Here is a 13,871-nt window from a genome sequence, read left to right as displayed (position 1 = left end):
AGGCTGCTCCCCGGTTGCCAACACTGTTGTTTCCAGTGGAAGTGATGGTAGCCATCTGTCCTGGGCTCTTGGATACAGAGGGTGGCTGAGTCAGCCCTGCCTGGGCCACACACCCTGGCAGGGGAAGGCACAGGTAGAACAGAAAGCCAGGTGAGTGATGGGGTGGAACAGAGCTGAGAGGTCCCCCACAAATCTTCCACCCAGGGCAGGTCGGCTGCCACCTATGCAGACTGAGGAGGACAAGGGCGAAAGGAACACAGGACACGGTGCAGATACTCAAAAGACTTCTGCCCCCGCTGAGATTCCAGTGCCGCCCCCCCCTCCCCGCACTGAGTGTCTCTTATTCTCTCCCTGGGTACCTATGAAGGGAGGGGTTTCTACATTCAAATAGTACTTGCTCCCAGACACTCCTGGGCAATATTATCTGTGTCAGAATAATGCCCACCCCCCAAGATACTCATGTTCTAATCTTTGGAATCTGCCCAGATGTTGCCTTGTATGGGGAAAGGTAATTAAAGTTGTAAACTGGGGTGTGAGAGCAACCTGGCTGCCATATCTGCCACCCCATTGATCACCAGGGTTGACTCAGCTGGTCTGGCTGGCTGGACAGATGTCCCCTTCCTCCCTCACAACTCCATATGCATTCCTCCTCAAGCTGCACACCCGGTCCAAGAGGACTACCTTCCCTAATAAAGGAGAACCGTTCTTTGGTCAAGGCCTTACAAGTAGCTGCAATTTTCCTGTTAGAACCTCTCAATAAGCTCTCCAGGTCCCTTCATAGGAGAACTTGGGTGGTCAAGCTTCCAAGACTCCAGACATATCCAAATGAGGCACTGCATGTGGCAATCTGCCTTTCTTAAAAAAGAAATGAAAAAAGCTGCAGATGGAACTAAGGCTGCTAATCAGCTAACAAAATAGGGGGGAGGATCCTGGATTGGCTAAGTGATCCCAATGTCATCACAAGAGTCGTTAAAAGTAGAAGTGGGAGGGGCACCTGGGTGGCTCAGTCAGTTAAGCGTCCGACTTCAGCTCGGGTCATGATCTCGCAGTTTGTGGGTTCAAGCCCCACATTGGGCTCTGTGCTCACCGCTCAGAGCCTGGAGGCTGCTTTTGGATTCTGTGTCTCCCTCACTCTCTGCCCCTCCCCCACTTGCGCTCTCTCTCTCTCTCTCTCTCTCAAAAATAAATGAACATTAAAAAAATTTTTTAAGAAGTAGAAGTGGGGAAGAGGAGTCACCATTAGGATGGGGGAATGAGCTAATCAGCCATTGCCAGCTTTGAAGTTGGTAGGAGCCATGGGGTAAGGAACAGCCTCTGGAAGCCAGAAAACACAAGAGACGCATTCTCTGCCAGCACTTCCAGAAAGGAATACACTGCTGACATGCTTAATTTAGCCCAGTGTGAGGCCCAGGTCAGCCCTATAACCTACAAAATGAAGATACCACATTTATGAGGTCTGAAGGTGCTAACTTTGTGGTAATTTGTTACAGTAATAGAAAGCTGACACAGCAATTCCCACATCAACAGGCTGAAAATCATGAACATTTCAATAGATACGGAATAAGCATTTGGCAAAATTCAACATCCATTCATGCTAAAGACTCAATAAATAAGAATTAATACTGTCAACTTGATGAAGGACACTTGAAGAATCTATAGTTTATGAAATAAATATCATAACAAATACCAGGGTCATCCCTCTAGATTTCCTTATGCTAGATATTGGTGCTATTTTCTTCTGTGTCTCACCATCTCCTCAATGCTGTTTAACATTCTGATATTTTGTCCAGCTCTTTGAGTTGTGCTCAGTGGGAGGTTTGATATATATATTTATTAACTTTTGCCAGAGGAAGTTCATTTTTCTTACATATTGCATTGCTACTTAGGCCAAACCCATTCCCAAAAGACCTTTAGTTCAACACCTACTCTGTAATACGTAATAGGAAACTCAGGCACAGTGATATATAAGTGGGATTTATAAGCTCTTGGAACAGTGAGGCTTTCTCCTAGAAATATTGACTACCAGCCTCCTTCACCTAATTTATAAAGTGCTAGTAAGCTAATAAAGTCAGATAGCACCTTAATCACAAAACTATTTCCATGTATCTTAGAAAACCAACAACTTCTTTTAGTCAGTAGATTAAGAAACTTAAGACCAGACTATATTTTTAAAGTAACAAGACCCTCTGTTAAGTTTCTCTAGATCCACATGTGAGTGAAAACATTTGGTATCTATCTTCCTCTGACTGACTTATTTCACTTAATACCCTCCAGTTCCATCCACGTTGCTGCAAATGGCCAGATTTCATTCTTTCTCATTGCCAAGTAGTATTCCATTGGAACAGAAGACCATCGGGGAGGGGAAGGGGAAAAAATGTTACAAAGAGTGAGAGGCAAACCATAAAAGAGACTCTTAAATACTGAGAACTGAGGGTTGATGGGGGGTGGGGGAGAGGGGAAAGTGGGTGATGGGCATTGAGGAGGGCACTTGTTGGGATGAGCACTAGGTGTTGTATGGAAACCAATTTGACAAGTTACATTAAAAATATAATAAAGTAACAAGACCCAATTTCAATGATTGTAACATGAATACCTTTATTACATCATTTTAAATTTATAAATCTTGAAATTTGTATATACTGTTATAAATAAATGATTTGTCTTGTACTTATGGGAAATGTTCAGAAAGTTTTAATAACTACTTTGAATTTGTTCTTTCCATTTTATATAGATCTCTAGAAATGTATTATCCTAAGTCAAAATCTAGCATCAGAAAAAAACATGTTACCTTAATTTATCTTTAATTATAGACCCATCCTCTATATTCTATTTATCATTATTGCCAATCCTGCTAGGTAAGCTATTACTTGGATTACAATATATTTCAAAATGACTTTTGTTTTAATTTTATTTCTTAGAAAACTGGTTCAAATTGCAAACCTAAACTGATTAACTTATGATCAAAGAAATTCTATTGTTTTTAAACATATCCTTTTTTGTTATGTCTGAAACAAATCAACTCCTTACTGCTCCCCAAAATATGATTCTATGTAGGAATATTTAAAAAAAACAACAACAAAGTTTCACATATTTCCTGAATCTATTTAAAGATAGTTTTAAGGGAAGAGAGAGAAAAAAAGTATCTGTTTTCGAGAAAGACACAATAGCTTCATTTTAACAAATTACTCAGGACCCTTTTGATTACAGTCCAGTTAACAATAATGTCCCACTTAGAACATGCACAAGAGAATGAATTAGTCAGAAGTGCTAATAGAGCTCTTCATTTTGCTTCTTTGTGGAAAAAGTGACAAAACATTTTGATGTTCCTAAGCTGTCAACTCTTAAAGCAAAAGGCTCTCCTCATTACATCTCTACCAGAGATACATTTCAAATTTCCACCCCAGTCCAAAGAGTAATCGATACTACATACATGTTATTTCTTTCATACAAAATTTTAATTAACACAAATAAATCCCCATTTAATTTTGCATTTTTTTTAAAGAGCTTTGCTGTTCTTTAAGAACTAAGTGTTTCAAAAAGCTTTATTTTCCAAGTACAATCTACCTGTGCACGTGACTAACATCCAGCCACTACACTGAGTACAGTAACTTGCTCAGAACACCAAGTGTTCAGGCATGGTCAATCATAAAGTCACTGTAACACATTTCAAAGGTGGATTGCAAGACAAAACCCTCACAGCCCATTTTCCTGCCTGGAAAATAGAAGGGTCATGTTCAGTCAGTGGTAGTATTGCCCAAAGCATGCGCCACTCTGAACCCTCATGTCTAACCAATAATGATTATAATTTAAAACTGCATCGAGGAAAGTATCTCAGAAGGACAGCTTAAAAAGGAAAAATAAGTTCACAAATGGTGGCTTTCAACAAGTCGTCAGGCTCTCTTCTGTGGGTCACAGGTAAAAGAGACGGCTTGCCAGGGAATAGTGTGGTTCTTGGTGGATACTCTGGCCCACAAGGTAAGCCAGTTTATGGGCATAGTGACAAGGAGCAGGGACTCGAATGACACCCTTTAGTGGGAAGAAGAACAACAACAAAAAAAATTAAGCTTCTCTCTACTTTCCCTAAATGTAACTTTTCAGAGATACCAATTCAAAGGTTCAGAAAGTATAGATTTAATTTCGAACAGTTTTACAGATCTATAGGAAAATCCATATCAAAAAAAGTACTTACTGACAAATTATAATACATGTGGCATAGTCTGTAAGTTAGACACTGTATTCCATCTGGGGTGAAGTGAACGGTGTCATGGATAACATTATAGTGAGTGGGAGTGACAGTACCATCTTTCACAGACTGGCTCACGATAAAAAAGTCATACCTGGAATCACACAACACAGGAATACAGCATGTCAGCTTATTTTCAGAAAGAAAAAACAACGTAGCAAACCTAGTATCTGACGTGACGTGAATGGACAGAAATCCATTCTATGGACAAGAGTTTCCTTTACATTTAGAAGCCTGCCTGACTGTTGAGCAATGATTGGGGAAAGCAAGTCTACAAAGGGCAGTGCAACCATCAATACAAGCAAACAAGTAATAATGCTCTCATGATTTCTACAAAAGCATCTGTGCTGATGCCCAGATGCAGAAACTTGAAGTTGGCATGTTGGATACGATCGTAGGGACACTGAATTTAGAGTTCCAGGGATGAACACCTTCTCCTCTTCCCAGAAAGTCACCAGAATCCATTCAAAGTCCCCAGTGATAGAAATGGCAAGGTTCATCAACTTCTTGTAGCTCACGGGTTTTTATGTGTACTATGTTCTGCTTGGTGTTGATCTTACTTTCTTTCCACTTGCTTTTCTCTTCATTCTTTTCCTGCCCTCTCCTAGATTGATCGATGTTTGTCCTTCCTTAATCTTACTATGTTTCTCCCTGTCTGATGCTATGAAGGTCCTGTTTGTTTCCCATTCAGGGTTCTGCATAGTTCTTTCATTTGGCAGAATGGATGAGTCTCCATTTGACCAGGAGTCCTGCCATCCTTCCCAACAACTGAAGAATCTCAGAATGGTAAGCATATTTAAATTCTAGGAGAAGACAACTGAAGACAGAAACCTCTATAATCCCATGTGTATCTGTTTATATAATTTTTTCACCATCTTTAGGTCAATTCTTTCTTCTCCAAACCATGCAAACCTTTTTTTAGAAGAAAAAAAATAACGTTTCTGTTTGAATAAAAGGGAACATTTATTTAAATAAATAAAGGGATGGCTTACCATTGCCTCTTGGTCACCTCCACATCAATAACCGTTCCTGGAAGTGGATTTTGAAGTCTTCCTTGATACTCAGCAAAAAATCTGGTATTTATTCGTTTCTTCACCACAACGACAGTTAGTCGGACCCTTAAGAGTTACGATTGGTGTCACTAGGTGTGCCCCATAATCTCAGAAGCATTCAGAGGTTGAAACACCACACAAAAAAAGACTGCTCCCCACACACCCCAATTTTACGGTCCTAGTTCTGTGTGCCCGACTCAAGCAGTAAAAGAGGTTCCTATTCACAGCCACCCACATCATAGGGGGAGGAACTTCTTCACAAGGTCAGGACCCCTCCTACCTATGCTGGGCACCAGGATTCACCCACAAACAGATGAGGCCAGAGGAGGCAGTTGAGAGGAATTCTCCAGCCCTCGACTGACACAACTCCAGAAGAAAGGAGTTGCATAAACACGAACCATCGACCAGCTACGTTCATGGATTTTAATGAATATCTGAGGTTAAGAAGCCCCCGCTACATGAAGGGTGGCAGGGAGATTAGGAAAAAGGAAAGTTCATGGGGGCTCCAAAGGAAGAACACAATCTGGAATGTTCCAGTTCTGCTCTGCACTCTTGGCTTGGGTGTGGAGTAGAATGTCAAAAAATCTGCATTTTACAACTTATATACTTAGACTCGTCGCCGTAAACAGATTTTAAGGAGGACCGAATCTGTGGTACTTCGTGTTCAATCAGTGCTTGAAGCTGACCGTCCCCCACTCCATCCCGATACACAATGATGGATTGTGGCAGAAATAGATTATGTTTATACCAGAGCTTCAGGGCAGCTGAAAGGAAACGAGAAACACAGATAAATAGACAGTAACTGGGAACAAACTGGCCACCGCTATTTGTAACAACTCCTAGGTTCAGTTTTTCAACACTGTAGCCTCCAGGACACTTTCACAGCTTTTAGGCCTTCAGGCTAGCTCAGGGTTTCTCAACAGCACCACTACTGAAATTCTGAGCCAGGTAATTCTTTGTGGTGGTGACGGTAGGTGTGTTGCTGTCTTCTGCATCATTCCTGGTCTCTACCCACTAACTAGATGCCAGTGGCACTTCCATCCCAGTTGTGACAACCAAGAGTGTCTTTAGGCATTGCCAAAAATCTCCTGGGGGATAATCTCTCCACTAGTGGCCAACTAGTATATACAACTATAAAGTCAGGCACTCCAACCTCCAGGGGACACTGACCTTCCAAGCAGGCTTTCAGCCCACTCACAAGCTCCTGCCCCGCTTCTTGGAAGACACACTGAGAGAACCACCTGTTTGGAGAAACATAAGCCATTAGTTTGGCAAATAGGATTCTTAAGATTTCATCATTTTGATGCTGAGTTAATCTAGGACTTCCAAAAAAAAAAAAAAGTCACTATCAGTAGCTGAGGATCCATTTGAGGATCCATTCTTTTATTTCCCTGCAGAGATCAAAGCAGGGTCTGGTATCTTAGGCATTTAATAATATTCTGAATGGACACAAATAGTGATATAGAATGGAAGCATTGATTAACATTGCTACAAATTATTCATACTTTCAAAGTGCTGACTACTGCTATCTCACCCACTGGTGGACACTACAAAATAAATAGACTGTTTTCCTGGAGATTCCTGCTTCCAGGCTGATGCCTTAAACAATGGTTCATCCATAATAATCTGCTTTGAAGGAGCAATCTGCTTTGGAATGGTAATAGCTACTCGACTGTGTCCCAATAGATCAATAGTTGTCTCAACGTTACTGTTTTTTCTTTTGTAAATATTTTGAGAGAGAGAGGCAGAGAGAGGCAGAGAGAGGCAGAGAGATAATCCTAATCAAGTTCCCCATTCACGAACCATGAGATAATGACCTGAGCCAAAATCAAGAGTCAGATAATTAACCAACCGAGCCACCCAGGCACCTCTGGTCTCAGTGTTCTATCCCCTGTGATTTAATTAGTTCAAAGTATTACAATAACTTGACATGATACAACGTATTTGTTTGTCTGCCTCTTTTTCGGTATTTACATTCTATGAGAAGAGATGATGCTTTTGGGCACTACATTTTCACTGCTCTTTTCACAGCATTTGAACATAGCAAGTGCTCAAAAAGCTCTCTGAACCAGGGACACTGGGTGGCTCTGTCGGTTGAGCATCTGACTCCTGGTTTTGGTTCAGATCATGATCTCACAGTTCATGGTTTCAAGCCCCGTGTCAGGCTCTGCACTGACAGCATGGAGCCTGCCTGGGATTCTCTCTCCCTCTCTCTCTGCCCCTCCTCTGCTCACTTTGTCTCTCTCAAAATAAAATTTTGAAAATTATCTATGAACTGAATGAAAGCTTAATTTCCTCCCCATTATTTTCAAATTCCCTTCCCCACACAAAAAAAACAAAACAATGTTACCGTATGGAAATAGAGTATGACTGGGAAAAAAATGGTCATTTATGAAAATAAAGATGGATCCTCAAAAGAAAACTCTCGAATTATACCTAGTGGGTCACATTCATCATTAAACATAGCAGTGATTTGTGACGGTCATACATGTCCTAATGCTCAGGAAACTATAAAGTGTGTGCAAACTCATCTAAAGGTGGATTCTGTTCTAAGCCCAGAAAACAGAAGTGTTCCTGGAGCAAAGGAGAAGCATGGGGTATGGAAGCAGGTCTTCTTTGGCAGGTGCATTATATATGAACGTATGAAGACAACATCCCATATCTATGGGTTACTGGTTGCATTCCTAGTCGGTCTTCCCCATGTACACCCTCAGTTCTTTCCCGTGGCTGATAGTCCCCATGCAGAGACCCACTGATAAGAGCCTTTGGTAGGCAGAATCCTACCTGTCCTAATCCCCAGGACTGTGACTATCAGGAGATATTGCCCCGTGATTATGTCCTGTGACACAGTTGACTTTATGATAAGGAGATTTTCCAGATGGACTGTATCTAATCTCATGAGCCCCTTTAAAAGCAGAGAGTTTTCTCTGGCTGATGGCTGAGGAGAAGGAGAGGTTTGAAGCAGAACAAGGACTCAAGGTGCCCTGGGGGATCAGGGCGTGCAAGAAGGAATGTGGATGAAATGCTAGGAATGGAGACTGGCCAGCAGGTGGCAGCCAGCAAGAAAATGAGGACCTCTGTCCTTGGTCTACAAAAAAAATGAATTCTGCCCAAAGGACGTGCCCTTGGATTCTCCAGACCAGAATGTGGCTTGGCTGACACTTTAACCTCTGCCCTATGAGGACCTGAGAGCCATGTGGTGCCAGATGGCTGACCCACGGACCTGCGTGCAGACACATGAGTGTCATCTTAAACTGCCATATTGGTCATCATTTGTTACACAGCTATAGAAAAATCATACAGAGGCTTCCACACAAAATGTTTTTGGAGCATAACCTTGCCAGAAGAGGAGCAGTACAAGGTGGCTAAGAACACATTGTCTGTGGACCTTGCTAACGAGCATTAGTTACGCCCACTCTCCTGCTTGTCCAGCCAGCTGCCAACTGAACCATGTCTGCCAGAGCCCACTCACTGCGTTAATTCCTGATTGACGCTGGACACGAAGCCTGCAATGGACTTCCGTCGATTTACAATATCGTGGAAACAGTCAATACCGACGAACATTGCATTCCGTAACTGAAAGGTTTAAGAAGGGAGTCCATTGAGTTAGGACAAAACGTGAGCAAAATTAAGCAATTACATGTTAAAGAGAGTCAAATACAGTCTTAGCGAAATCAATGAAACAACTCAAATAAAGAGAAGGCAAAGAAATCCAACATACTCCTGTTTCCACCTTCCAGAGGGCTCCTCCCATCTTGCAGTTCATCTGCTGGGCAATCTTTGTAGCAATGGTCATCAGTGTCTGGGGTTTGTCTAAGGTCCGTGCCACCACACACTGGCTTGGGATGGGGCAATTGACGCACAGGTATTTTTTAATGCCATCATACAGGTCTTTCCTGTCACTGGACAGCACACAAAGGACCTTGAAAGAAAGCAAAGATGAAACTGTCCAAGATGCAACCACAGTGACAGGAGCAATGGACAGGAGAAATATCAAGGAAGATATTTAGGTGGAACACTGATAAAGCAGAGTCCATTTATTCAATAGCTGATCTGTGAAAGGTCTGGAATCCTGTTACATTAAATAATTGTAAAGTGTGTAGAAGAGAGTCTGGGAGCCAGGCACAGGTGATACACATCGATTGTTTGAACTTGCAAAGTCTGTACATCCTGGTTATTCTGTTTCTAGGAGTTTATCATGAAGTTATCAAGGAAGGGTTAAAACACAGATTGAAGCATACCATTCTCAGGACAGTCACCGCTTCCAGTTGCAGACTATGTGAGAAGCACTTGCCAAGCATTGTACTCAACTCAATTAATTCCTCAACAACCTACTGAGATGAATACTAGTATCCCCATCTTAACTCCAAGCAAACACGCTCAGGAGTTATGGGAACCACCAGATTCGCAGGCAGCAGAGCAAGGTTTCCTACATGTGCTCAAACCTCCAGCAGGACACAGAGCCATGAGGAAGAGCCATTACTGCTTGCTGCTTTCTGACTATAATGAGAAAATCCTCAATATATTATTTTTACCATGATGATGCCTTCAGCAAGATTTTTTTTGGCAAATATCCTTAATCAGATTAGGGAAATTATTGTTTTAATGTTTATTTTGACAGAGACAGAGAACAGGGGAGGGGCAGAGAGAGGGAGACCCAGAATCCAAAGCTGTCTCCATGCTCTGAGCTGTCAGCACAGAACCCGACATGGGGCTCGAACTCCTGAACCGTGAGATCATGACCTGAGTCAAAGTTGGATGCTCAACTGACTGAGCCACGCAGGCACCCCAGGAAATTCTTATTCTAGATTAAATGAGTTTTTCTTCTCACATAAGAAATGTGGAATTCTATCAAATGCATTATCTGCATTTTTTTTCAGTTGCAATCATTTTTCCTATAATTCACAATACTAACCAGCTAATTACTTCTCTTTCTAAAAACTGAATTTCAAGTTTTCAGATCTACTAGCACCCCCCTGGACCATGGTGTTCTCCTAATATTTTTTTTAGCCTCCAAGGAATCTTAATCATGAACTCTCCTTGTTCTTAATGTTGTCAAGCCTCTTTTGGCCTCTTTTCTTCACACTTGATAACCTCAAGTTTTAATATTCTTGGCTTCAAATTTGTTGTTCTGTTTAGTTTCTGCTTTTTGTTATTTCCTCCTACTTTATTTTGGTTCATTCTGTTCTTAGCGCATTAAAATTTAGACTTCATTCCCAATGCATTCACCGAGGGCCAGGAGTCCCCCATTGTTATTAGTTTGCTGTTTTATACAGGTCTTGATACATACTACTTACATGGTCTAAGTTTTTTTTTTTTTTTTTTAACTTCCATTAATATTCTTCTTTTTTTAAGAAAAAAAAAAACACGTTTATTTTGAGGAGAGTGTGTGGGAGGGGAAGAGAGAGAAAGAATCCCAAGCAGGCTCTGTCTGCACTGTCAGCATGGAGCCTGATGCAGAGCTCAGACTCACAAACCTTGAGATCATGGCCTGAGCCAAAATCAATTGGATGTTTAACCAACTGAGCCACCCAGGTGCCCTTCCGTTGATATTATTCTAATATAATTGCTACTTACAAGTAATTCTTCGGTTTTTAAATGTACGTGGACTAATGATTTCTACTTGCAGTGGACTGTAGTCACTGTGTGTGTTCGATAGTAATGTCAGTCCTTCATTATTGGTTTAGGATTTCTCCATGTCCATTGGGATCACTTAAGTATAAAGCTGAACTAACTTACAGATATGTTTTGAAAAGCACCTAATCTTTTGGGTACAGATTATACACACACACATACATACACACACACACACACACACACACACACACACACACCTTTCCTTCTTTATATGTATATATTTATATATTATCTGGTAAGTCAGGCTTTTAAATATGAGTTTAAAATCTTCTACATTCTAATTTTTATGTGATGATTTCTGAGTTTTCTGAGAGTGGTCAGCTAACATTGTCTCCTACAACCAGCTTCTGGAGTAGCATGGACCTGTCTCCTCCTGAGGAGAACTTGTTCAAGCTTATGAAAATATAGGGGCATGCCTGTTTATGGCCTTGTTAAACTGGCTGAGCTCTAAAGTTAACGGCAATAAAAAGGAATGAAATCCTGCCATTCTCAACTATGTGGATGGAACTAGAGGGTATTATGCTAAGTGAAGTCAGAGAAAGACAAACATCATATGACTTCACTCATATGAGAACATTAAGATACAAAACAGATGAACATAAGGGAAGGGAAACAAAAATAATATAAAAACAGGGAGGGGGACAAAAACATAAGAGACTCTTAAATATGGAGAACAAACAGGGTTGCTGGAGGGGTTGTGGGGGGGGGATGGGCTAAATGGGTAAGGGGCATTAAGGAATCTACTCCTGAAATCATTGTGGCACTATATGCTAACTAACTTGGATGCAAATTTAAAAAAATAAATAAAAAATTAAAAAAAAGATTTACAGAGTTAAGATAGGAGAGAAGTAGAGAGATGATCCCATCAAGTGGGGATGCTTTCTCCCAAAGTGTCTGCCCACCCTCTGAAAGGTTGGAGACTATGAACAGACAGCCTGAGAGAGAGAGGAGGACAGAAATTGAAGGCAATGCCCTGTCGAGGAAAGAGTACTAGAGATAGATTTTGAGTCTCTACCACTCAAAACTAAACAGATGAGCTTTAGAACACTACATATTAAGGCATGAAGCCACGGGAATGTTCAAGCTGACAGTTGTACCAATGTGCGCACCGACCATTTTGGGAAAAGTGATAAGTAGCATCTAATGACAAGGGACCATTCTACTCCAAGGTAAATTGCCAACAGAAATGCATGTGCACAAAAGACATGTACTAAAGTATGCAAAACAGTACTCTAGATCATAGCAAAACTAGAGACATCCCACATGTCCATCAAGAATAGAATGGGTTAAGTGGAAAAAAAATGGGATACTACTAGGGCAAGAGAGCAAATAAACCACAGCTATATCCCACTAAAGGCGAAGCTCAAGGTTGAACAAAAAGAAAAACAGACCAAAAAGACTATGTAGGGACACCTGGGTGGCTCAGTCGGCTAAGCGTCTGACCTCAACTCAGATCATGGTCTCGCGGTTCATGAGTTCAAGCCCCGCTTCGGGCTCTATGCTGTCAGTTCAGAGGCCGGAGCCTGCTTCAGATTCTGTGTCTCCCTCTCACTCTGTCTCTCTCTCTCTCTCTCTCTCCCAAAAATAAACATTAAAAAAAGGACTAAATGGTGGACTCTTTAGGGGCAAAATTCAAACACACACAACACGAAGCTCTGGTGACAGCAGTCAGGGGTGGGTAGTAGATGCATTAGGAGAACAGTAAGCATAAAGGAAACAGTCTACTTCACAGGAGGGTAAAAGATCATAATCCATTAAATAAAAATCCATGAGTCCATGTTTACATAACTAAATAAATACATACCGGCACGAGTCAAGAAGAATGGAAAGGTCTTCCTAATAGAAAAACAACTAACAAACACAGAAGAGATGCCAAAAGCATAAAAAGCACTGACTGGGGAGCACCATAATAAGCACTATTTCAGGCACAAATCATCAATGGATGCTAAAACTGGGGAGTGAAACTTCACCGAGAAACAGGAAATGTGCATAGTCTCAAAACGTCTCCCCCCAATTAACTGATCAATTACAAAGGGGGTGGAAATTGTCACTTTAAAAATGGGGAAAACTACCAGACCTCATCTTGAATCAGATGATCCAAATTAAAATTACAAGTCAACACCACATGCTCCCAAACATGATGAGTTGAAAACAAGATGGCGTCGCTTCTGTGGTAATCCTGCAAGAGCACGTGACCTGACTCCAGCTGCAAAGAAACGGGCAAAGTCATACTGAGGACTGTTCTACAAAATAACTGACCAGCGTACTTTCAGAATGTCAAGGCCATAGATCTCAAAGGCAGAACAAAGAAATTTTCCAGATTAAAAGTAGACTAAAAAGACATGGCCATCAGATGCGTCAGGTGACTCGGGGCACTTTGGGTGGCTCAGTTGGTTAAATGTCTGACTCTTGATTTGGGCTCAGGTCATGATCTCACGGTTCATGGGATCAAACCTCATGTCAGGCTCAGCACTAGCAGCAAGGAGCCTGCTTGAGATTCTCTCTCTTTCTCTCTGTCCCTCCCCCGGTTGTGTTCTTTCTGGAAAATAAATACATTAATTTAAAACAAAATAAATTCTTAAATGCCTCAGGTGATCCTAGAAGGACCCAATAATTTGGTTTCCTATAAAGGAGATGGTTGGTAGAATCGGAATTAGGCGGGTAGATGGATGAATGGCTCAGGAAAACACACATACTGTTAATAATGACACACATGCATAAATGGACATATGTGTGTATGTTCTGTACATAAGGAGAGGGAGAGAATGATTTGCAGAAAAGGGGGTAGGTAGATGGAAAGGAGAGGGAGAGAGAGCAATTATATGGATGTGTTAGAATGTATTATTTGTGGAATCCAGATGATGGCTGTAGAGAGCTTAGTACTGTCTTTGCAACTCTTCCTGTAAGTCTGAAATTGCATTAAAATATAAAGTTAAAAG

General features: G+C 41.3%; 1 protein-coding gene across 1 annotated transcript in view; it reads right to left on the bottom strand.

The window, feature by feature from the left end:
- Positions 1 to 3,500: 3,500 nt before the first annotated feature.
- The window catches only part of PIWIL3 (piwi like RNA-mediated gene silencing 3), a 29,815-nt gene continuing 19,444 nt past the window's right edge, over positions 3,501 to 13,871 (bottom strand). Inside the window, exons 15-21 of the mRNA XM_042961555.1 lie at positions 9,017 to 9,217; positions 8,768 to 8,871; positions 6,466 to 6,536; positions 5,909 to 6,059; positions 5,236 to 5,361; positions 4,190 to 4,337; positions 3,501 to 4,026 (exon numbers count right to left, since the gene is read on the bottom strand). Of these exons, the coding sequence (XP_042817489.1) occupies positions 3,910 to 4,026; positions 4,190 to 4,337; positions 5,236 to 5,361; positions 5,909 to 6,059; positions 6,466 to 6,536; positions 8,768 to 8,871; positions 9,017 to 9,217 (918 nt within the window). The 3' untranslated portion in view covers positions 3,501 to 3,909. The remainder of the gene's footprint in view (positions 4,027 to 4,189; positions 4,338 to 5,235; positions 5,362 to 5,908; positions 6,060 to 6,465; positions 6,537 to 8,767; positions 8,872 to 9,016; positions 9,218 to 13,871) is intronic.

This window comes from Panthera tigris, chromosome D3 (genome assembly GCF_018350195.1).
Source record: "Panthera tigris isolate Pti1 chromosome D3, P.tigris_Pti1_mat1.1, whole genome shotgun sequence".
In the NCBI taxonomy this organism is placed as follows: Eukaryota; Metazoa; Chordata; class Mammalia; order Carnivora; family Felidae; genus Panthera; species Panthera tigris.
Note: the sequence above shows the minus strand (reverse complement) of the source record. Positions and strands in the feature narration are given on the sequence as shown.